Source organism: Parus major, chromosome 3 (assembly GCF_001522545.3).
Source record: "Parus major isolate Abel chromosome 3, Parus_major1.1, whole genome shotgun sequence".
In the NCBI taxonomy this organism is placed as follows: Eukaryota; Metazoa; Chordata; class Aves; order Passeriformes; family Paridae; genus Parus; species Parus major.
The window spans coordinates 50,182,858-50,205,653 of NC_031770.1; the positions used below are offsets into that span (position 1 = coordinate 50,182,858).

Here is a 22,796-nt window from a genome sequence, read left to right on the forward strand (position 1 = left end):
GAGCTCTGCTCCAAGGAGAGCTCTGCTCCAAGGAGAGCTCCTGCTCCAAGGAGAGCTCTGCTCCAAGGAGAGCTCTGCCTTCGGGCACTCCTGTCCTGGGGCTTGCTTGGGTTTGCTTCTCTCTGAGCACCTAACGTGAACAGCACGTAGACCTAGCTGACATTCGGGATGGTTTTGTTTTCAAGGGAAATGGATAATGTCATTAATAATAGAGCCAGTATTGCACATTTCATTCATGAACCAGTTTGACACAAAACACCCGACCTCAGGCTGGATTACGGCAAACTATAATCCAGCGTTTGCCATATGTTTTGCCATATGACTGACATGTTGTGTTACTTGCCAGTTTCAGCCACGCTTGCCATGAAGCATTAGCGTTGAGCCTCTGTCCCAAACTGCACCATATAAGCAGCGAAGAGAGTAAAAAGAGATGGAGAAGAACGAGAATGAAAACAAAAAGATACACAGAAAAAGCAACAGCAGAGTTAATATGGCAGATTGAGAACAGTACAATAAATACTAGATGTAACTTGCTATTTCAAAGGGCAAGGTATTTATAATACAATCTACGTCCATTTAATCATGTTGATTTTAGTTCAGACTGGATTAAATACATTTATAAAACAAAAAAATGCAAGTTCTTTTTCTCATCTTTTTCACATACAGCCTCAGTAGAAAGTTGATAAATACGTGCTTGCTGTTAAAGCCATGACTGTTGTAATTGGGTGTTCTCTAAAACAATGTTAAATTTATTTCTGAGAGACCTACCAGACCTAAGAGTTAAAGGAAGGGCACTTTCTGCAGTACCTGTGAATGGCTGCAAAAAGATCCTCAGTAGTCCTTGGTCTTGCTGGTGTTGCCACTCCGTCCGTGTCTTCCCCATAACTACTGCTTGGCAGGAATGAACTATTGGCTGTGTCTGATTCAAACACCTCCACTATGCAAAGAGAACAAACAACACAGTCAGTGTGTTGTGCAAAACCCCATGGGCACACAGTCCTGAAACCAGCCCTTGCTGCCTCCAAGGAGAAGCATCTGACGGACTGAGTGCAGCACTGTCATTGTCATTTCAGATCAATGCTTGCTTAGGGAACTGCAGTGCATGAAATAAATGCCTGTGCTTGCTCATACATAACAAGAGGGAGAACAGTAACAAAAGAAAATTTGTAAGGTTTCCACTAAAACACAAAACCAACATTAACAAATTAACTGTTTTCACAGCATGCTTTAATACTAGCATAGTTAAATAAAGCATCATTTTCTTTCTGTGTCTGCAACAATAAGAAGTCAGAAAGGAACTGTATGAAATACCATGAAGTACTAACCAGATCCCTGCAACTTTCTTTTTTTGTTTTACTTGTAACAATCACAAGAGATTCTGCCCTCTACAGAATGCCACCTCAGCGCTAGGATGGCTAATTCTCACTCCCCACCTTCTTCAAAATAGCTACTGCTGCATCTGAATTAGTCAGAGAAAAGAGACTCACCACTTTCGTTCTCTTGAGATAGGTGCCCGTCAGTGTTACTGCCACTGTCTTGGCTGCTGCCTGAACTGCTTCCTTCATCAAAAGCAGACTGCTCCTCCTGCCTGGGTTCTTCTTGAACTGGTGATGCAGCAGGCTGTACCACAAAGGCATTCGCTCCCACTGTCTCAGAGAAGGTGAATCCAGCAGCTCCTCCCTCAGGAACCAGGCTGCCAGAGTCCATCTCGCTAGAACCGAGTCCATCTGTAAGACAATTTCTCGCCTCCTCAGAGTGTGCAAGCACAGCGTCTCTCTTAGTCGGGCTTCTGGCAGTATCACTCGCTTCAGCTGCTTTCTCCACTGTAAGGTCTAACTGTGGAGGTGGTACCAGAAGGAACAGTTTGGGTTTCTTTGAAATAGGAGGTGGTTTCTTGCTTGGCAATACAACCTGAGTCTTGTCAGGAGATGCTGGTGACCCCTGGAGTGACATGCCTGAAGGGAGGTCTTCACTCTGCACTGAGGACTCAGGTGTGTCATCAGTGGCTGACCCCAGAGCATCAGCTTCAGAAGATTTCTTTAGACCTACTGCACTCATCGGCTTTTTGTCACTGTCAAGTACAGGTGTGTTATCAGGGAGAATGAGAGGAGAACCCCGAGACAGTGTTTGAACTGCATTTTTAAATGAAGTGCCTTGAATTTTCATTTCCTCATCGCCTAAGCTGGTACTGAGTTTTAGTGAGAGAGATGGCTTTAGCAAAGACTGTGACAATGTATTTGCAGTACCTTTTTCCTGAGAGGTGGTTTCAGAAACAGATTCAGTTGATGGCTCACCTTCTGTTGATTTTTTCACAGACCTCAACTGTACCATTTGCAGTGCTTTGGTGGTTACTAATGGCATCACAGGTCTGGATGAATCCTGCTTGTTGAGTGGCTGCTTCACTGGACTGTAGCAAGAATCATCCTGGTTGCGTTTCTTGAAAGAATACTGTGGGAGTATGGCTGCACCTTTTGTTATTTTGGGATCAAGTGGCGGTGCTGGTGGTGGGACAGCTAAGGGGCAAGAAGGAGGAGGAGGAACAGGGGAGTAGAATGAACTGATGGAGGCTTCTTGCGGAAACCATGGCACAGTCTGAGCAAAGGTAGAATTTACACTGGCTTCTGGTGGAGGCGGGGGGAATGTGGGAGAGGCAGACAATGGTGACAAATCCATGACTTCTGCTGGAGGAGGAGGAGGAGGAGGAGAAAGTTCAGGGCAATGTGGAGGTGTTGGAAGAGGAGCACCAGAATCCACAGGAGGGCTCACAGCAGGGTCCAATTTCTTCACGCTCACACTCCCTTCCGTAGATGTATTTGAAGAAAGAGAAGTGGATGACGAAGACATGGAGACTGAAGACAGAAGAGAGGACTTCCTTTCAGGCACTTTAGGCTTCAGCTTGGACTTCCCATTTCCTGATGATGCAGACTTTACAAGTACAGGCACTGGAGTAAGCGCAGTGGGTGTATTGGACTGGCTGGAGTACCCACTCGATGGCGAAGTGACTCGGTGGGATTTCTCTGGAGAAGCACTCTTTGGTTTGGCCAGTCCACTGGGCACTTGGGGCACAGAAGCCCTTGAGCCATCACTGAAGTGGCTGATGCTGTAATCGCTGAGAGCAGATGATGTACTGGCAGAATGGGTCACCGGAGATTTCATCTGGTCATCTGCCACTGCGGCATAGTCACTGAAGTAACCCCACTGGTCAGCATACTCTGACTTTATGCTACTTGTTTCACTCTGGGAGGGAGTGACCGTGCAGATGGAGTACAGGTTTGGAGCAGTGGTGGACATCATGCTGCTGCTTGCACTCACCGAACTTTGGCTGCGAGAGCGCAACACCCAGGGGTCTTCATAATCGCTGCAGGGGCTCTGGGAAGGGGAGCTGCCATTTTTGCACTTGAGATTCAGCTGCAGAGAATGCTGGAGGGTGGCAATGAGGGTTTCATCAAGTACCTGTCCATTGGATTGGGCTTTTTTCTTAGGCATCCTTCTGAGTGAGTCTGTTCTGGATGGTGGCAAAGGTGGCTTCTTTGCCTTTTTCAGTGAGATGTTTCTTGCAAGGGATTTGTCACCTTGGCCCGAGTGGTCATCCAGATGTTTCTTCTCCTTTCCTTCAAAGACATTTATCACACTGTCTCTGAGGTTCTCAAAACCATTAGTAGTGTTGCATGGCATGTCTGACTTCAGTCCGGAGTCCATATGCACGGAGCCATAATAGCCATCATGGTCCACAGAATAGAGGGAAGTGGAATCGTCCCTGACCGACGTCCTCTCCAGGCTGCTGCTGCTCAGGTTGCTACTGGGCGTGGCACAGCCTGGCGTGGTACAAACCACCTTGCGTGAAGGAGTCTCGCTGTTTTCTGAAGACTTGTACAACCAATGCTCCGTGCTGCTCACTGCTGCCTGTGCTCGCTCCCCAGAATAGCTGGATTCACTCCGGCCATCGCTGTCCTGGGAAGGGCTTGCTAAAGCAGCGGTGTTCCTACAGCTGTAGCTCGTGCTCTGAGACCCAGCCTCTGCATTCCCAGGAGTGCTTAGAGAGACAGCAGAGTCACCAAGGGAAAGCATCATGACAGTGTTAGATGGGATGGTATCTGAAGTCTGTGAGTGGCGTGTGGAGCTACTCTCACTCCAGTTACCACTTGAAGAATGGTGATCTTCTTTCCCACTTATTGCACTGCTGGCAGCAGGATTGTCTCTTGGATTTGGAAAGGCAGTGGAACTGGAAATTTTACTGTCCAATGATCCAGCACTCTGGGCAGCATGAATAAGGATAACTTCCGAGGAGGATGACAGTGTTGCATTGGGTATGATGCTCGTCGAGTAAGTGGCATGAGGAGAGACCACACATGCTGGGCTTGAGGACTTCTCACTATCACAGCCTCTCACTTCTTGAGACTTTGGCCTCGACAGGGTCCCCATCGTGGGATTATTCCTCAGATGCACAACACTATCATCCACTTGCAATTTACTTATCTGGTGGGGTAAAGTGCCAGCAATGTCTTCTGTCTGCCTCGACATCATGCTCTGTGTCTGATCTAGGGACTGCAGAGACACTCTCGCACCGACCCGAGGCAAGCTGTGAAAACCTATGTCGTTATTTTGGCGAGAAGCAAATATAACTGCAGCAGAATCACTCATCACTGACATGTTTCCAGATGAGCTGGAGAACTGAGACATCTGGGCTGCAATGCCTTGTCCCTTCTGTGCTCGTATTCTTCTCATTGAAGGGGGCACAACTTTAACTTCCTCCGTCTGGCAGCTGGTGTCCTTGGTTTCAGAGCGCTGCATGGCAGAGCGATAGCTGTCTAGTCTCCCTAGCGTGGAACAGTGATCTGGGACATACATCGAATGCCCTCGGAAATCACTTTGGCCAGTACCAACTGCTGGAGTCAAAATAAAATAATTATTTCTTGAAGCGTAAATTCACATTTATCTTCTCACTCATTTAAAAAAAACAGCAACCCAGCAAACTGCTTGATCCCCATGCTCCTGCAGGTTATGCCTTATGAAGAAGAATCTGCAACAATGGATTTTGCAGAGGCATCGTCTGTTTTCTGCATTTCTCTTCCCTTTTTCCTTATTACCAGGAACCTTCTGCTTACAGAATCGTCTGCGCTCCTGCCGCACATTCGACACATGAAATCCTCTGTTTATGACATGGTAATAATTTCCATAGTAATCAGTTGTGTCAGATACCAAGTAGTACTGTTTGACTTCCAGTAGGCAACGCAGCAGGAACAGACAAAAGCCTGAGAAACGTGAAGTGTGTTCCCATGCTAATGCCTCGTGCAATAAAGAAAAAGGGAAGGAAATCTGGAGACTAATATGAATAAAAGGATCTGCTTTTTACAGCATTACATTTCAGGAAAAAAAATATTTCAGGAGACACACATAGATCTCCAAGTCCTGTGGTTTGTCTAAAAGAATACTAACACATGGAAACATGCATTGTTTTACCCCAGATAATGCACATGCTATAACAGCATTCATATAAGCATTATCCAACACTGCAAAGAAAACCATTAGATAATGTTTCTCCATACAATTACTTTCTATTTATCATGAAGGAAAAACTGTAAGAACTGGGTAAAAGAAACAGCTGGTATTGATGGTTGTCTCATCCTCAGCACCATCAGGAAACAAAAAAATAACCACATTTTTAAAAAGAAGGAATAATCACATATTGGCGTAACTTCCCCCACCCCCAACTTTGAAGACAATGGAAAATCAGTTTCAGTTCAAAATGTAGTTATCACTGGGTCGATAGAAAGGATTCTAGGGCTCTTTTACATTGAAAATTTTATTGGTAACCGCCTCTTAAAATCACAAACCAGAGGGCTGCTTTAAAATTAGTCTGTGTAAGGCTGCTGCTTTTGAATTCAGTTGGACTGCTGTATAAATAGCAAAAGAGAGGCAGGCGTGCTTCAGGAGATGCTGGTAAAAGGATGCTACACATGTCACTGTGGGGGGAACCTGGTTATTTCAAGTCTCTGCCTTAGCGAGTCTCAGGAGCAATGAAGTAGCATGCCTGAAAGGAATGCTCTCCTTTCATATTTACTATATGAAACTGCATTGGGAGGATAGGTATTCTTATCATGCAGCTTTAAACACCACTTAAAGGACATTTAATCATCCTGATTCTTGGCAGGCAAAAGAGGCATTTAGGGTAAGGAAAAGAGGACTCTGAAAAGGCTACAGTTAAAGCAGCACACACAAAAAAGATTGTTTACTTCTTTTCCTCAGGCATGTAAGTAGTCTTTCAGCAGCTTGAAGCCTAGTTAGCTTGCATTGTGTAAATTCTCCTGCTCTCATAAAAATGCAGCCTCTTTATGCTTCTGGTAGAGGTTTGCTGCAAAGCTAGACACTCAGAGGCTGGCAAATGTCTTGGATAATCTAATACAAGATACTGTCAGAACAGATGGACTACTGCAGCCAGCCAAGAGAGGGATTTGCATATTCCGTACACAGTTATTAACAACTGTACCGTAAGAAAAACAATCTTTCTTTCCAGGTGTATCTTTTCTATGGAATCAGTGCACCCCTTTGGTTAAGACAGAGAAAAACACAGAAGTAGACATAACAAATGCTTCTGGAACCATGACATCATCGATTTTAATTGTAGATCAATTTAAAATATCTGGTAACAAAAATCTGTATGCCAAGATATGTAAATAACCAAAGACATGGGACACTTTTCTTCTTCTGCCACTGTGAAACACACGTGTGCACATACATGTAGACGAAACAAAAGGATGGTGCTGATGGAAAATGAAGCTGTCAGCACTACAGCAAGTACCTAATACTGTCACACACTGACCTGTGGCTGAGAGCACTTCATTTCAGTATGTGGCATGTCTCTACTGTATTCACGGAGGAAGCTAAATGCACTCTCCTTCACAAGGAGCATAATGCAGATGGGTGTGTTATGTCTGTTCAAAACGTTACGGCTAGAGAAGGTAAACGGCAAAGTGGACCAATGCTGGACTATCTAACCTCACCTTCTCCTTCCAAAACAAGGAGAATGTTTGAACACATTTATTGGGACATACTGCTCATGGTAAATGCACAGTGATGTCTGAAAAAGAAAATTAATGGCATTGAATAAAAGAGGCCACTGAAGGAGGTCAGTGATGGCTATACCAAAATGCCTGGCGCAGCAGCTCCTGCCTGTTCCCTTAGCACACATATCCCAACAGAGTCTGGGCACTGCTGGCTGCCCCAGCCAGAGCAGTGCCAGAGCAGCACACTAACAAGAGGGCAGCATCAACAACCAGCTGCAGGATGCTGCTGAGAACCAGTGCTTACCCTGGATTTGTTACCAGAATAGATGTCAGGTCCAGCCAAATATGCTCTGGGAAACTGCATAAATTTACTCAACAGCAGTAGATGTTCACAACCTCAATACTGCAGGGAAGCCCATCAGGGCAAGTCTTTGCACTGATGCAAGGCCTCTTCTAGACAGAATTATTCGGAGCCCAAATAAACACAGGATTATGGAGGGCAAGACAATCCAGCTTCAGAAACATAAACTACAGGGCTACATCCTTCAATCATTCCATAGGATATTGTCAGGGAAGGAATTCTGCATTGGTGTTACTATTACAGGAATGTAACTTTGAGGTTTTCATTTTTTTTTCAATTTTTTTTAATTTTTTTTTTTTTTTTTTTTTTTTAGAAATGCAGTATATTCTGAAACTCTTTCAGCTTTGGTTTTGGCTTTACATGTATGCACAATGTCATGCAAAGCTGTGAGGATTTACTCTTTTTATAGTTCTGTTTTCTGAAGAGGGACAACAGAAATCTGCAGGGAAAATGGTTCAAAAAGCCAACCAGAGGAACATTTAAGACACAGGTATACTGGTAATATGCTGAGGAGTTTATGATTTTGGTGAAATCCAGAGGAAGGTAGTGAGGAGTATTTCATTTGCTATTTACAAATGCACTGTAAAACCCTCACTGACTTCCAGAGTAATACTGGAAAAGAAAGGATTTTCAAACCCCCTTAACCTTAACCCAACCTACAGTTGGTACTGCAGCTAGAAGACCATCCCATTCTAAAGGACAGCTCAAACCTTTGACTACAACACTGATAATAATTCTAAGTTTGTCAGACAACTCCTACTTAAATAAAAAGCAGTCAGAAGATAGAGATATCTATCTACAACACCAAAATCGTTGAAAAGAATCAGATCTTTTAAAGAATGCCACCCATAAGTCCATCTAGTTGCAGGGACAAAGTGTGAGCAGACAGCAGCAAAAAATGTTGCAGAACCAGACATCAGTTTACATATGTTGAACATTATGAAGTCAGAAGTAGCTGCAAACTGGGTGCATGATAAATGTGTCGAAGTAACAATTGTTCTGTATGCCTTTTGTATGATCCTGTGTCTAGCAGCACTGCAGTCAGTGCTATGTCTACCACAGCAGACTATGCTCTTTTCTTCTTTATTACCCTACTGTACTGAAAATCTCTCTTACGGCAAATGCTCTTCACTAACGCACATGTTTGGTGCAGGCTCCAGCAGCAAGCCAAGAACACCCACTCTGTGGACTCTGGTAGTCACTGGTGCTGCTCATTAGAGAGAACAGGGATTGAGAATGACAAATTTGGCAAATTTGATGGGGAAGAAAGTGTGTCTGTATATAATCCCTGGGGCCAGCTACTAGCTACGAGCAGCCCTGCTGTGACTCCAGCTGATGTGGTGGCACCAAGCAGCTCGTTGCAGAGAATCACATGAAAGGTCCTCTGCACTGAAATGAACATGGAAAACTGAGGGCTTGAAAAGATAAAGGACATGTGTGTGGTGGCACAAAGTACATGCTTGTTTCAATGAGAACAAAGAAATAGTCTCTCTTACCTTCTGACTAACCGTTTCTAATGTAAGCACTTGTTCTCTTATGCCACAGGCACATTCCTAAGGTGTGTTGCTCTCACTGCTCCTCATGCCCCACCTAGCAATCCTCCTGCAAACCTGGTAAACTGGCCAAGTCACTGTGCAGGCACCACAATTTACTGCTACAAAAAAATGCCAGCGATTCTTAATCTGTTTTACCCCAGCACCTACAAACTAGGTGATTTTAACAGACACTCTACAAGAAAACAGACAAGTACATTGGGCTTATGGCAAATTTAAGGAATCTTCACTGTGCTCCATAAAGCATCTGCAATCTCTCAGAGGGGAAGAAAAATATTGCAGTGAATGCTGTGAAACTTTTCAGTACCACCAGCTAAAAAATATCCGGAATACTTGCACATATCACTGCCACCCTGAGAGGGAGAATTCTGATGTCAATATAGGGAATTCAGGTTTTCTTGATTCTAGATTCTGTTAACTTCTCTAACCTAACAGCCTCTGGTGAAGTTTATATTCTTGGCTTCTGTGTTTTTCATCCTCCCAGTATCAAAAAGCAGATTACACCTGCTTTCTAACACCTGATCTACAGATCGATAGCGCTGGAAATGTACAATGGTGAAAAACTACAGCTATAAACCCAGTACTGGTCAAAAGGCACTGAAACAGAAATATTGTCTCCAAAGACTGCTAAACTTGCAAAGAGAAGCAGGTGCAAAATTACTTTGCTGGAACTGCTGTGGGATTTCTGTAGGACCAATACGTATCTGGGACTCTTCTTATCCACTGTAAGTGCAAGGTCCACAAGGACCTTGGAACTTGAGTTATTGCTAGCCCTGGAAGGAAGTAATCGGAGAAGAGTATCAATTAAGAGGCATTTTTAATTGAACAGTTGAGTTTCCAGAGATCAGGACTCATTTGCCCCCATGTTGCTGAGATGGAATTGCTTCTTCTCGGGCGTGTCAATGGAGAGCTTCAACAGCCCCACACGATACCTGAGACAACAACTGGTACCGCCAGGGGTCTGAGCTGCACAGCAAGAAAGCAAATGAAGGACTGACAGCTGAGGTGTCAGTCATTCCCATCCCAAATGACTGACATGAGATCTTACAGGTGACAGTGACCTACTGAAAAAGTGAGGTAGGAAAATAAGCTGAAAGAACTGTATGAGGTCATTCAGACCCTTTGAACCCTTAGGTCAAGAAGAGGAAAAAAAGTACACTGGGCAAAAAAATCACAAAGTCAAAAAGACTATGAATTGCATCTGTAAGATGGAAAAAAAGGATTTAAATAATCCAAAGGGAGTATACACAAAGCATAAAAATAGAAGACAGAACCTCTTGACTTCTGTCAAGAGGACAGAAACATACTGTTGGAATAAAAAAACCCATCAAAATGCCTGTCAGAAGAAGGAGGAATCAAAAGGTGGAAAAGCTGAAGCTGTTTTCCTCTCCCCAGTTTTGGCAGGATATGTTTATAAGGAACTGGTGGAACTGATAGTCAGGTCTGAGACCTGCTCCTCATGCAGGACAGGGAGGGAGTCTGGGACACCAGAAGCTGCCCACTTGTGTCTAGGACTGCACTGGTGCACAGCTCTGCAGAGCTCACAACCAGACAACTTGGAACCTTCACAAAAAGAAAGTTAGTCTGAGCCAGACCCTAGAGCACTGACACAAAGAAGGGACCACGGAAAGGTGGAAAGCATTTTGCTGCCCTTACTTCATCTGGAGAGTTGGAATGTGTGAAAGAAGCTGATAACAACCAAGAGCCAAGAAATAAGCAAGGCCAGTGACAGGTTCTTCCAGAGGTGCTTATCTCTACCAAACTTATTACCCTAATGATGATTTGGGAATCATCTTCTTGTCTAAGGGGGGAATACAGGTTTGCATATCATCTGAAGAAGACATCTAGAGACAATGCATAATGGCGATACAGAGCAGAGAAACCAAGAGTACTTGATGAAAAACATTTTGAAGTTTCTTGCTCTTTCTGCAGTTTTGACCCAACACTGACTCCCATTAAATATGTATGTAATATATATGCTCTGTAAGACAAGGAAGGTAATTCAGAAGTATGCAGAACTTATTTTTTTCATTGCTTTGTTTGGCAGAGAGAAGAATGCTTTGCTTTCTCCTGTTTACTTTGGTGTCACTCTGCTAAATAGTACTGAGAGGGTGCTTCAGTTAAAGAACAACTTAAAAAAGTAACTGCATCTCTAAACTGGCAGACACCTCACATTCTTACTGTGTCTCAGAATACCATCTATCATGCTGCATTTTATTTATGCAGAATTTTTTATGCAGAATTTCCCAGTCTACACAGACAGACTGGTTCATTGCTGGAAGACACCTGTGAAAACACAACAGCATTTCCATGCTAAAAAGCAGGAATGTTTAAAGATACTTTGAGCACATGAGTGCAGTTAATGTTTCCTTCCAGTACATCTGGCTAAGTTCTATGAGGGTACCACATCTGCTGAGCTCAGGCCAGCAGCCAGTGCAGGCTTTCTCTTCTGCTTGGTCTCTTCTGTTCCAAAGGATCCAAAGCAGCCAGGGGAGAACCCCAGCAGCTTGGCCTGACAAAAGTTCTTCCAGGCCCTCTCACAAGAAATGAAAATAGTTCAAGCCTGGTTGAAGCTTTGAGGTTCTCTCAAATTTCTGCTTCCTTCTGAAGGATAAACAAGAGGTTTCAAGAATCTGCTGTATATGTTGGTTATTTAGCCTGCACGCAGCAACTTTGGTGTACCAAGGGATTTTAATCTCTGTGTAAATATTATAGCCATTCACAGCAATGCTTTAGGGGAGAAACAAAGACATTTATTCAGCTGAAACCACAGGGAGAATGTCAATAGGCATAATGCAATTGCTTGATTTGGAGTTTAGTCCGGATACTTGTTCCGATCAAATGAACTGAGGAATGTTTTAAAACAACTCATTGCTTGTTTTGGGACAGTAAGAGAAATACGGAATGGACTGCTACAGAAATATTTGGGGAGTGACAGGGGAGAAAAGGCAGAAAGAGCACTGAACAGGGATGGGGAGACTTGCAGTTTTTCCCAGCCTTGCCAGCAGCCTGGTGGCTGACTGGCTAAGTCACTTTGCTGCAGCATGTCTGGTTTCCCCGGGTATAAGTTGAAGACATTATCACTCTTTTCAAGTGCACCTTGTATCTTGTGATGGAAACCAATATGCTAAGAGGATGGATACTGCTGTCACAGAGTTCTCCTGGCACACAATTTGGTCCCTGGAAGAGATACAACCACCATGGAAGCAACATGGAGCTCCTCAGACAACTTCTGCCACTGGGCAGATGGCTGAAGCCCTATGTGCCTGCAGGTTGTGGGCCAGGGAACCATCCCAAGAGAGCTCCTGCAGTGGGATACTGCCAGTCCACAACTTAAAACAGAAGCCAAGGAAAACCTTCAAGCAGTGCAACATGAAACGTGCTCAGCTCAACAGAGATGAATGATGAAACTCAAGGTAGAAACTTGTCAGCCTTGGTGAACAGATTGGCTAAAGTCATAAACTTCTTTTGAGGTATTAATTGAAGAATTCTTTTCAGGATAGATGCCAACTGCACTCAGTTTACTCCACCAAATAAAACTATAGTTGATGTTTTCAGGCATGAAACATCTTTTTGAAGTGGTCACAAATGTAACCTTTACATTTTGTAAATGCTTTGAGGCAGAGGATTCCCATGGCATGGCAGTGCTTCATTACAGATGCTGAAGGAGCACAGTTCCACTCACAAACTTCTCTGCACATAATTGTCTGTTTCTTGGCTTTCTCTAAGCCTGACCCTCTAGCTCATTTCAAACCCATCCTGACAAGCTACAGATTTCTGCTTCTGTTCCTGAAAAATCCAGAAGAATAACCAAGAACTTAAAACATAATTAAAAAAGAAATAGATGCAACATGCAAGGTAGTAAAATGCTGAAATCATCAATATATAAAATGATTTCACATGTAAAGCACCAAAATTAAGTTCTGCCAGACTATTTAAAAAATATTTTTCCTCTACTGAGAAAAAAATTGGGTGGGGCAGGTGGGGGTGGGCAGACTTTTATCTGTGAAGTTATAATCTGGGAAAAACTAATTTTTTTAAAAAAAACTAAAATAACACAATTTGAATCAAACAATTCTGCAAAAAGTGCCTGAAACATCTGTCAAAAATCAGATTGCTTCATCTGCTTTGAACTCACAGGTACTACAAAGTTTGAGGGAGGACTGCCTGAGATAGTGTAAATGTGACTGAATAGGTCACATTTACACTACCTCAGACAGTCCTTCTTAATAAACCAAACTTACCTGGGTGTATTTGCTATTCTATATATTCTAAACGAAAGGTTAACTTTCCTTTAGAATACATGGAATAGCTAATATAACCAGGTAAGTTACTACCAACCAAGTAACACTGATGCTTAAGGGGTTGCCAAAACTGAACTGGAAAACAGGTTTTTCACTCATGATGCAATCCTCAGCATATTCAGGAAGGCATCCATGAATTGATTTAGTCCACGAGTAATTACTCACAAGCCAATAAATCTGCCCACTTCAGTTTTGCTTTGGTGAACATCCTGGAGAAGATGACCAAATCTGAAGGAAAGCATTGCAGTCCAGAAACCTTACATCCCTGCAGATTTGCATTGTACCAGTACACCATTTTCCAAACACCCTGTTCCCTCTAACAGATGGAAGTCAACAGATTAAAGGTCCCACTTTCCCAATGCAAGAGGTGGCAAGGAGGCACACATGTATTTGGAACTGAAATAGGCTATCAGACTGTATTTGGTTTCATGAGCACTGGTAATGTTATTAGTCCAGTAATGGTAAGCAGTGACAATGAACAGTGGATGGAATACAGTTCTGATGAGCCATACCTAGCTCCTTTTGTATGTTGTCAGGGATTCCTGTAATAGTCTTTCTCCTTTTGACTTTCTTCGGCCGTCTTACCACCGTGTCTGTGTAAATTAGAGACCGCCGAATGCTGGCTTGGCGGTCGAAATTCTCCCCTAATACATGGTAGAACAAGCAAAGCAACATTACTTCCAAGCACACCGACATCATGCACTTTCTTCCACTAGTTTTGTTGTAGAAATGGAAAAAAAGACATTAATAAATGGTGTTAGCTTGGTCCTACAATGAAGGTTTACACTGAAGGAAGATACAGCACGCAGTCACAGTAAGGCTTTAGACACAAACATCCATTACACAGTACTGCACGTTTCAAAAGGAATTTTGACTTCCTGAGCCCAGTTCATATTTGGTGAGAGCAGCTCTATTTCCAAAAGCAAAGAGAATCCTTGCTTTAATTTGGCCCTTCATAGGTTTTTCTGTGGTTTTGTTAATTTATTTTTAAGTAATGAGCTGCAGAAAAAGCAAATCTGCTCATGAAAATGAAAGATCACAGTGGTTTATGCAGGAACAGACATTGCTATTGGCAACAGCTATTACGATGCCTTTGCACAGCTCCGTCATTAACTCGCATGAGGCCGTTCTTTTTCATTCCAAGTTGCTCTGAACCTGTCAACTGTACCACATTTCTGGTGTTGATCTTTTAACACGAATACAAATAAGAACTACGGAGCACGCAGAGATCAAACTGATCTCGTGGACTCATAAATATTTCAGAGTGAAAGCTGCTTAAAATTGAAACTTTACAGATGATTATAAAAATATACAATGGCAAGAGTTAAAAAAAATGTGTAAGTGCACTTTGCCAGACAAAGCCTTATGATGACCATGTGCTGTATCACAATGGGACCCAGAAGCACCACTATCATAAAGCAGCTTTTCTTTAGGAATTCACTTCTGTTTAGAGGTTTATAATTTGGCCATTTCACTAGTATTAAGATAAAGACTGCTTTGTAGATCATGAGCTAATTCTCTGTCTCTTCTAAAAATAAAACAGCTACCACCTGTAGCTCACATGTAAGTTACTTTTTTAGAAGTTTAAGCATTTTAAATCACTGCTCAATGTCCTGTAGATGACCCACTTAAAACTTACAGGCAGAAAAACCTTGATATACATTGTACATGCTCTTTTCTATTGTACACTTCTTTTGAAAATTGATGACCAAATTATTTACCTCTAAAAAGTGATTAATGCATGGTAACTAATACATCATAAAAATTTCCCCTGGCTGACTGCACATCAGTACGATGCGTGTCGTGCGAGTAGCGTAGAACACCTCATTACCTCTGTAACAGTTAAAGACACAGTCATATATTAAAGTATAGCATGTGGACTTGTGAAAATGCAAGGAAAAAATATAGCATTTTCATTCACCATGTTGTAAATATAAAGACTCTGACTCTGTTTGACCGGAGCCTTGACCACGGGCCGCACTTCTGCTGAGTGGAATCCTTGCAGTTACAAAATGCCAGTTTCATCCAAATTTTGGGTTGACTGAAGTCAGAGTATGGGAGGAGGGGAAGCCCATAGGAACTATAAAATTAAGAGCTGTGGATCCCACTGGCTTCGTAGAAGTCTTGAAATATTGAGACAGATTATCCACTGTCTCAGGCAGCACCACTATTAGGATGTTAGGACCCACTTGGGGCAAAAGTCAGGACATTAGCTTATCCTGCCTTGCAGGATGATAAAAATAACTCTAGCCATATTATACAAATCCAACGGATTTGAAGGAGAAAATTTTGCATCTCTGAACGTATCTTCATCCACTCAAAGGCCAACAATCATGCCTCAGACGGTGAGCTGCAAGAAAATTCCAATGAAGCTTTGAATAAAGCCCTGGAATAAAATATAAGTGGTAAGGAGAGGGTGCAAACAAGTAGAGAGTCTTTTACATGAAGCCTCAGACAGCACAAACAGGATGGCCATGGGGAAGTATTACTGTGTCAACTGATCTGCAGTAGCTCGTTCCAAATGAGCTACCTAAAAGCTCACTCAACCAACCCATCTTTAATGGCTTTTGATACACAAAGGCCACTATGAAAATTGGTAGCATTTCAAAATGGTAGCTTCAGTGAAATCCAACAAGCAAAATCACAATGTCTCAGTCTTTTTTTTTTTTCTTTTTCACTGTCATCTTTTTTGTTTTAGAAAGTAGCTAGGTCAATGGTAAGCATATTTTACAGATTTAAGAAAACTTTTCTCCTTCTCTTACAGGTTTGTAATAAATCATCTAGATATTCCTTATATACTTTACTCAGTTTCTTTGGATTCACGGAAAATCTGTAAGTATGTGCTTAAATCTCACTGAAGTCAGTCAAGCCGGACTCAAGCAAAAGCTTAAATATTTTGCAGGATCCAGCCTGGCACTGATCACCTCCACCATTACCAGACTCCTCCATCTGGAAAGAAAGTTAATTCCGGAAAACCCATGAGGATAGACACCACGATATATATCTTTTAACCCACAGGATATGTAAATGCAAAGACTGGCCACCACTGAAAAATTCAGTCCAACCCCTTCTAGAATAAAGCTCAGCCCAGGCACCCTGCAACCCAAACTGCTTCCAAATCTGGATGTCTAGTCAGCAGCTTGTCAGCCTAATGCAATGCTCCTGCACCTTCAGGCTATCCAACAGATTTTTATGACTACTGTATTAGTTGCAATCTGTTCACCAAAGAGCCCTGAAAGCTGAACTCATGGAGCATTTATTGCATAGCCACGGCAGAGGCCTTTGTAGCAGAATCACCACTAATGCACTGCTGAAAACGTTATCAATTGCCAGCAGCCTCTTCAGAGGTTAACCTTTTATTTCATGCCAGGAGTAATAAAATGGAAGTTTTTTGACCTCTCCTCTGGGAGAGTAAGAAAAAGTGTGTGAAGGAAAAAGCCAAAACAAAAATCCTCAATGGTTTGTTCTGTGTTATGTTGAACAAACGGCACCGGATTTCTTTTCAGTTTTTTTTCTGCCTCGTGCAGTAGCATAAGGAACTTCACAAAATAAAATTACTCAGTGTGTGGGAGAGCAGAGGAGGGGAGCAGATTGTGACTTTTTTAAGAGGAACAAGGACAGAAGCTTTTTCTGTATGTTGTGTGTGGTTCACATGCTTGCCTGGTTTCACAGTAGCAATACAATCATTTTGGGGGAAAGGGAATGGTGGATCCTGGAGACTAGATCATATGGTTCAACAGCAGTCTTCCTTTAATGCCCTTCCTTTCTACCTCTTCCAATTACCATATTTATAAGGGAGTAAATGCTCAACCACACACTCCAGAAAAGTGAGATATAAAATGCATGTGCATCATTTCAATCACAAAAGTTGAGAATTGCTGAGTTTTCCAAGTCCTGACTGAAACTTTGCTACAACAACCAAATTATGCAGGTTGAAATCACAAGCACAATTTATCCAAACAAGGTAACATTCCACATGATGCTGAATTAATTCTATGAGTTATTTGATCCCTTTACTTCATTTTTCTTTCCATCTATTTACTTCTCCCATATCTTTTGCAGTACTCAGGGTCATTAAATTAAACAACAGATTTCTGTTTCTCTGAGTACACTGTGTTCCTGCTGTCAGAGTATCTAAGCCCTACTCAAATTTATTGATTATGTCAGATTATCCATTGTTCCTGTAATTTGGTCTTCTGCATCTGTACCCTAAATTCTGTACCTAGATAATGCCAACTGGCCTAGTAACATTTCAGCACTGCATGTATTCTCCTTCTGTTAGTTTTCCAGAGGTGGCGTGTTCATGATTTCATGTTGTCTTCATCTGTTTACTTCAAGTATTTTCTGCTGTTTAAGGAATAATTTCTTGATGATTTATCAGAGCTTGCTGATGTTTGTTACAGCTGTCCTGCTCCTATACTACTAGAACATTTAAACACAATTAAGTAACACTAGTTAAAATACTAGTTTATGAAAATGCAGGTGAAAAAATTACTGGTAATCATGCAGGGAACTAGAACCTAATTTACTTTCAAAACAAAACCAAACATTGCAAGCTATTGATTGTCAGAGTAAGCATGGAGTCAGAGCATGCCATATGGCATTTGAAATAAATTGGATATTGAATATTATCCTGGCTTTGGCAGGCAAGCAGTCAATTACTTGAATTAACTAATAAGAGAAAATCTTGGTACTGTGCAAAAAAAAAAGGGGTTATTAAATTGATGTGGCAATTCCATCTTTGACAGAAATTCTATTTTATGCACAACAAAGTATCTATTCAGCATTAGGCTTTAATGTAATTTAACTTCCACAGAATGAGAGTTCTGCAACTGTAAAATCAAAGAGCATTTTCAAAATGAAGAGTTAATACACAGATCATGACAAGAAGATGTGGACTGTGATTATGTAAGGGGACAGTCTTACTTAGAGTATTGCTCAAAGGTGTAGCCTCATTAACTTTTGCTGTTCTAACCCTGCTCTCCTTGACACCTAAAGCTTTAGTTGCTAATAAAAATTATACCCTAGAGCTTTTTTTTCTTTATTTTTGTAACAATTAGTCATTGGAACACAGAAGTCCTGACAATCTTCCTTAAAAAAAGTTCCTAGAAGAAAATATTGAAACATCATGAACATTGAATAAAACATGATTTTCAATTACATATCCTCAAGTGCAATCTGCAGCAAAACACTGCTATTTATCAGCCCCTCTTCTTGCACTTCATAATTATCTATAGCTGTTTCAAGCCCACATATTTTAAGTATCTCCATTAATGATAATTTTAAGGGATTTTTATATTTTCTAACCAAGTTCAGATTTAGTTTACTAAATGCAAAACTATTTTCATAGAGAGGTAAGTAATTAAAAATTCATGCATTGAATATGTGAGTGTCCAAATACTAGACAACTGTACAGATCCCCTTTCATCTCTGTCCTCCCTCATCAGTGTAATACAATTACTGAAATTAAAAGCCTACCAGTCACATTAATAGGAACCACATCTGTTTGGACGGCTTGCGCTTGTTGTCGCATTTTCTCTTCTGGCGTTGGCAGTGGGAGAGACTTAGTCCAGTTGGTTTGGGTGTTGATATCTGATAAGTCACTTGTAGCTGGACTTTTAGGCCTTTTGATGGTAATAAGCTTTTCTTCTTCAGGGGGAGAGACAGGACACTACAAACAGGAATACAAACAACAATATGATTTTATTATTAAAAAAAATAGGTATGACTATGTTATTACTAAGGTATTGCTGCTGTAGTCAGCACTGATTGCTTGTGGAGCAAGACACACCTCATAAATATCACACTTTGACCTACATAAAGAGCAGTTTTAAAAATACACCAAAACACAACAAAACATCTAGTTTGTATTTTTTCCAAGACAATTGATTATTCTAAAAAATATATACCAATGAAGGAGAAAAGAGTGGTGTTTTGCATAGCAAAGCACAGTAACTAATTACACCTTACACACTGACATAGTTCCTGCTGTGATTAACCCTCTCTCTCTGCACCAAGGTTTGCCTTCCCTTCTCTTCTCACCTCCCCATGCCATACTAGAGAAGATGAGATTTGAGCAATGCTTTCATCCAGCTGCACTAGGCTGTACAAATGTGTAAGATCTCAACAAGAATCCTGCCACCAAAATCAGATTTTAGTAGAGTTCAGTAAAAGAACCAGTCAGCACACTCCACAGAATCATCAGCCTTGATCAGTGAGGAAACCAAGTAACTTTGCTTTGGCCTTGGAGAAACACATGCCACAGTCCAAGGGGTTACTCATTTTTCGGGGGTAAAGCACTTAATATTATTAGTAGCCACAGAGTGCCAATTTTAAAAGTCAGTTCTTCTCAAAGTGGCACTTTGAGTGGCACTCAATTCCATGAAGTGTTTTATTCAAAAAAACAAAACAAAAACAATAAAAGAAAAATCTTTCTGCACGAGAAAAAGAGGATGCAACAGCTTGTGCAAATCCCTCCACCAAAGTTATAAGCCAAAAAACCCACTTCCTTTTGGGGAGCAAATCTGTTTTCATTACAGACTTCACTGCATGCCAGTAATGGCAGAGAAAGCCACAGAACAGCTTTTTATTGACAGGACAGTACTTGTCCAACACTGGGACTTCTAGCAGGTGGTCACAAACCCAAGTAAACCTGAGAGGAGCAGCCTTCCCTCCTCCCTACTCTTGCCAGCAAAGCACTCCAGGGAATCCCAGAAGCAGGAGAGGAAGGAAGACCTGGAGGAAAACCAACCACAGTCTCCTTCTGCCCTCAGACAAAAAGAAGAGGAAAACATGGAAGAGGAGTTGCATAGTATCTGCAGCAATAGCAGAGATTTCTCTGCAACCTGCTGACTCCTCTGCTTCTGAGGAGTTTGCTTTGGGACCTTCCTCCCTACCACCAGACCAGAACTACCCCCCCCTTTTCTTTATTAGTCTCTTCCTTTGGAAAGTCCACTACTACTCAGAATAGGATTGTCAGTACTGGACCACTGCTTCTTCCCCCCTCATTGCTGCACACAGGCATGGAAGGAAACATCACAGCTATTCATAACAGATGGATTTTCTATTACTGTGGGTGTTCAGTCTAAGTGATCTGTTTCCTCTTGAAGCTGAATGCCATACAAAAGACATGCCCAAACACTGTGCTGCAACCGCTGTTTATCATTTCTGATTTTAATGTTCTTCCTGTTACTATGAGGAGTTCCCACTGTTTATAAATAAATAACCATTTATTTGTTCTGTTATGCTTTGACTCTTGTCCTTTAGGACAGAGTCCAACATTTGATTAAATAGAAAATAAAAATAAAAGCGATGTCCAGGCAGAAAGTAAAAGAAAAGTAAAACCGCTTCAAGCAGTACTAAAAAAATATTTCAGGCAATGAAACTATTAGTAATATCATTCTGTGGTTTGGAACCACACTCCAAAACATGAGAGCTTTTCTTCAAGGAAATAACCAATTTCTGACAGCCTTGAATATCTTTCCTAGAGAGGCTGTGGAAGGGATAGATGCTCCTCTGTAAGTAAGGGCTCAACCCAATAAAAGCCCCAGCAGTTCTATCAATACAATCTTCTTGGAGGACACCAGTATTTTTTTAGGCCTCTGCTGTTTCTAAAAGGCTCTAAAACCAAGCAATAATATGATGTGAGTGCTTATAGTTTTTTGAGAGTGCATCCATACACTGTTTATATACATACACAATGTGGGCACATATATATACACTTACAAACACAAGGACTTTCCCACCTCAAATTACCCAAATTCATAAACACCTTCATTAACCTAAGCAATCTGGGACAGGAATGCCACTGAAGAAGGGAAAGCTGCCTCCAAGTAATGCTTCCCTCCAGTTAGGTTTAAAAAGTGATTGAGAGAGAGAAAGGGTTTGTAAGGAATATGGCAGGGGGGTGATAGCCCACCTGTCACAGTGGGCATGTGTATTTTCACTTGAAGGAGTAAGCAAGGGTTGAGGCAAAGAAATATTGTTTTCCCCGCTCTACAATGAGCCTTTCTCCACCTGAATCAGGGAGACCAAGGGACACACCTCAAGCATTTTTGCAGTTTGTTTGGGGTGAGGATGAGCACTGGTGACCTTCAAATACACTGCTTGCTTGATACAGCATCAGTATGTGTCACCTTCAGATTGCACGGAAGTGCCAGACCTCAGCTGTCATACAGCAGTCTCTAAGGGCTACTCCAGTAAGTCAGGTGGCAGAGATACTGGTTACAAAACCATCCTTCCTTTTGAAAGAAATTACCCAAGCCAAGAAGAACAGGGTTTTTTTATAGTATACGAACAGAAAAACTGAAGAAGTGAAGCATCTGCTACGAGGGAATCCTAATTATTCAAAGAATGTGGAACAGCAGTCAGAAATTTTGTAGAATTAGAAGCTGAGAAAACTGGGGACAGATGGAGTAAGACAGAAATGAGTCAGGTTCTATGAGCATATAACCAATGAGAAGCAACTGAAAACCCAATGGTGCAGTTGAGTTCAAAGCAGTGTCAGTGACAACAACCTCCTGGTACAGTACACATACATAATTCTATCAAATAATTCAGTAGAAGAGCTGGAGGTGGTTTTGGGCGCAGCAGTAAGTGCATTTCAACTGTAGGTACATTTTCCATTGATCCTGAAGAAACATGACTTATGTGTCTACTTATATCCTTTCTTCCCAGGTACTCTCAGTGATAATGGTATAGGCATGGCAAAGCTGTACACAGCTGTATCATGCATAGAGGAATGCAGCAACTCATCTTTCAGCCTTCTTCAGACAGAAATTATTCACCTATACAATTAGGATGAAAATGAGATTTACATATTTTTAGGAAACATTTCCAGATTTAAGCACAGAAGCTGGCTGGAAGAAGCAGTGAATTGCTGCTGTGTGACAGGAATGTCTTCTCCAGTCAGGTCTGTTACACCAGAAGTAGAATGAGGCACAGCTGATCATAAACTCTATGTTCATAACAGAAGTACTTGTCCCCTTTTTAAAGCATCTCTGAGTCATAATAACTTTACTGCTAATCTTAAATGCCCAAATCTCTGGAATGGGTTGTTGCACTCATTTCCACAAGAAATTTTGTTGGAATTTGTTCTTTTCCATGGGCATGGTAAGGGATAAAGGTGGGATGTGAAAGCAGCAGCCCTGGACCTTGCAGTGTTTCCACAAACATGCACTGGGGGGAAAAAGCATGAACCTTCAAATGGGAGTTCAAATATGAATGCAGGAGAAAAATGGCCTATGAATATCCTATAGGCAAGCTATATGGCTCAGTAAGATGGAGCCTCTCTGACGCCTCGTTGACATATTGTCCCCCAGCCAATTCAGCTGCTGAGATACAACAAAAGTTTTACTATCTCAGCACTTTCATGCTATTTGAGAGGTCCCAGATGACAAATGAGTATATGTTATGTATCTTGCAGCACTCTCTGCCTAAATAATCTGTTTATTCTAAATCCTTTTTATATAACCAGGGTTTATACTACAGTATTTAAAAAAAAGATGGAACCTCCAAGAGGAAAACTTAATCCATACAAATTGTACAGTCACGTCATTTACCCTACTGTCTACTA

At 41.7% G+C, this 22,796-nt stretch overlaps 1 protein-coding gene across 10 annotated transcripts in view; it reads right to left on the minus strand.

Moving 5' to 3' along the window:
• Positions 1–22,796, minus strand: part of NHSL1 (NHS like 1) — a 182,598-nt gene that overhangs the window by 10,619 nt on the left and 149,183 nt on the right. For 5 of the 10 annotated variants that reach the window (XM_015622388.2, XM_015622392.3, XM_015622398.2 and 2 more), the window contains exons 4-7: positions 18,701–18,893; positions 13,735–13,866; positions 1,488–4,886; positions 808–937 (exon numbers count right to left, since the gene is read on the minus strand). In XM_015622388.2, coding sequence (XP_015477874.1) covers positions 808–937; positions 1,488–4,886; positions 13,735–13,866; positions 18,701–18,893 — 3,854 coding nt within the window. Of the gene's footprint in view, positions 1–343; positions 396–807; positions 938–1,487; positions 4,887–13,734; positions 13,867–18,700; positions 18,894–22,796 lie in introns of all 10 variants that reach the window. The other 5 variants (XM_015622390.2, XM_015622394.3, XM_015622399.3 and 2 more) reach the window with 4 other exon arrangements.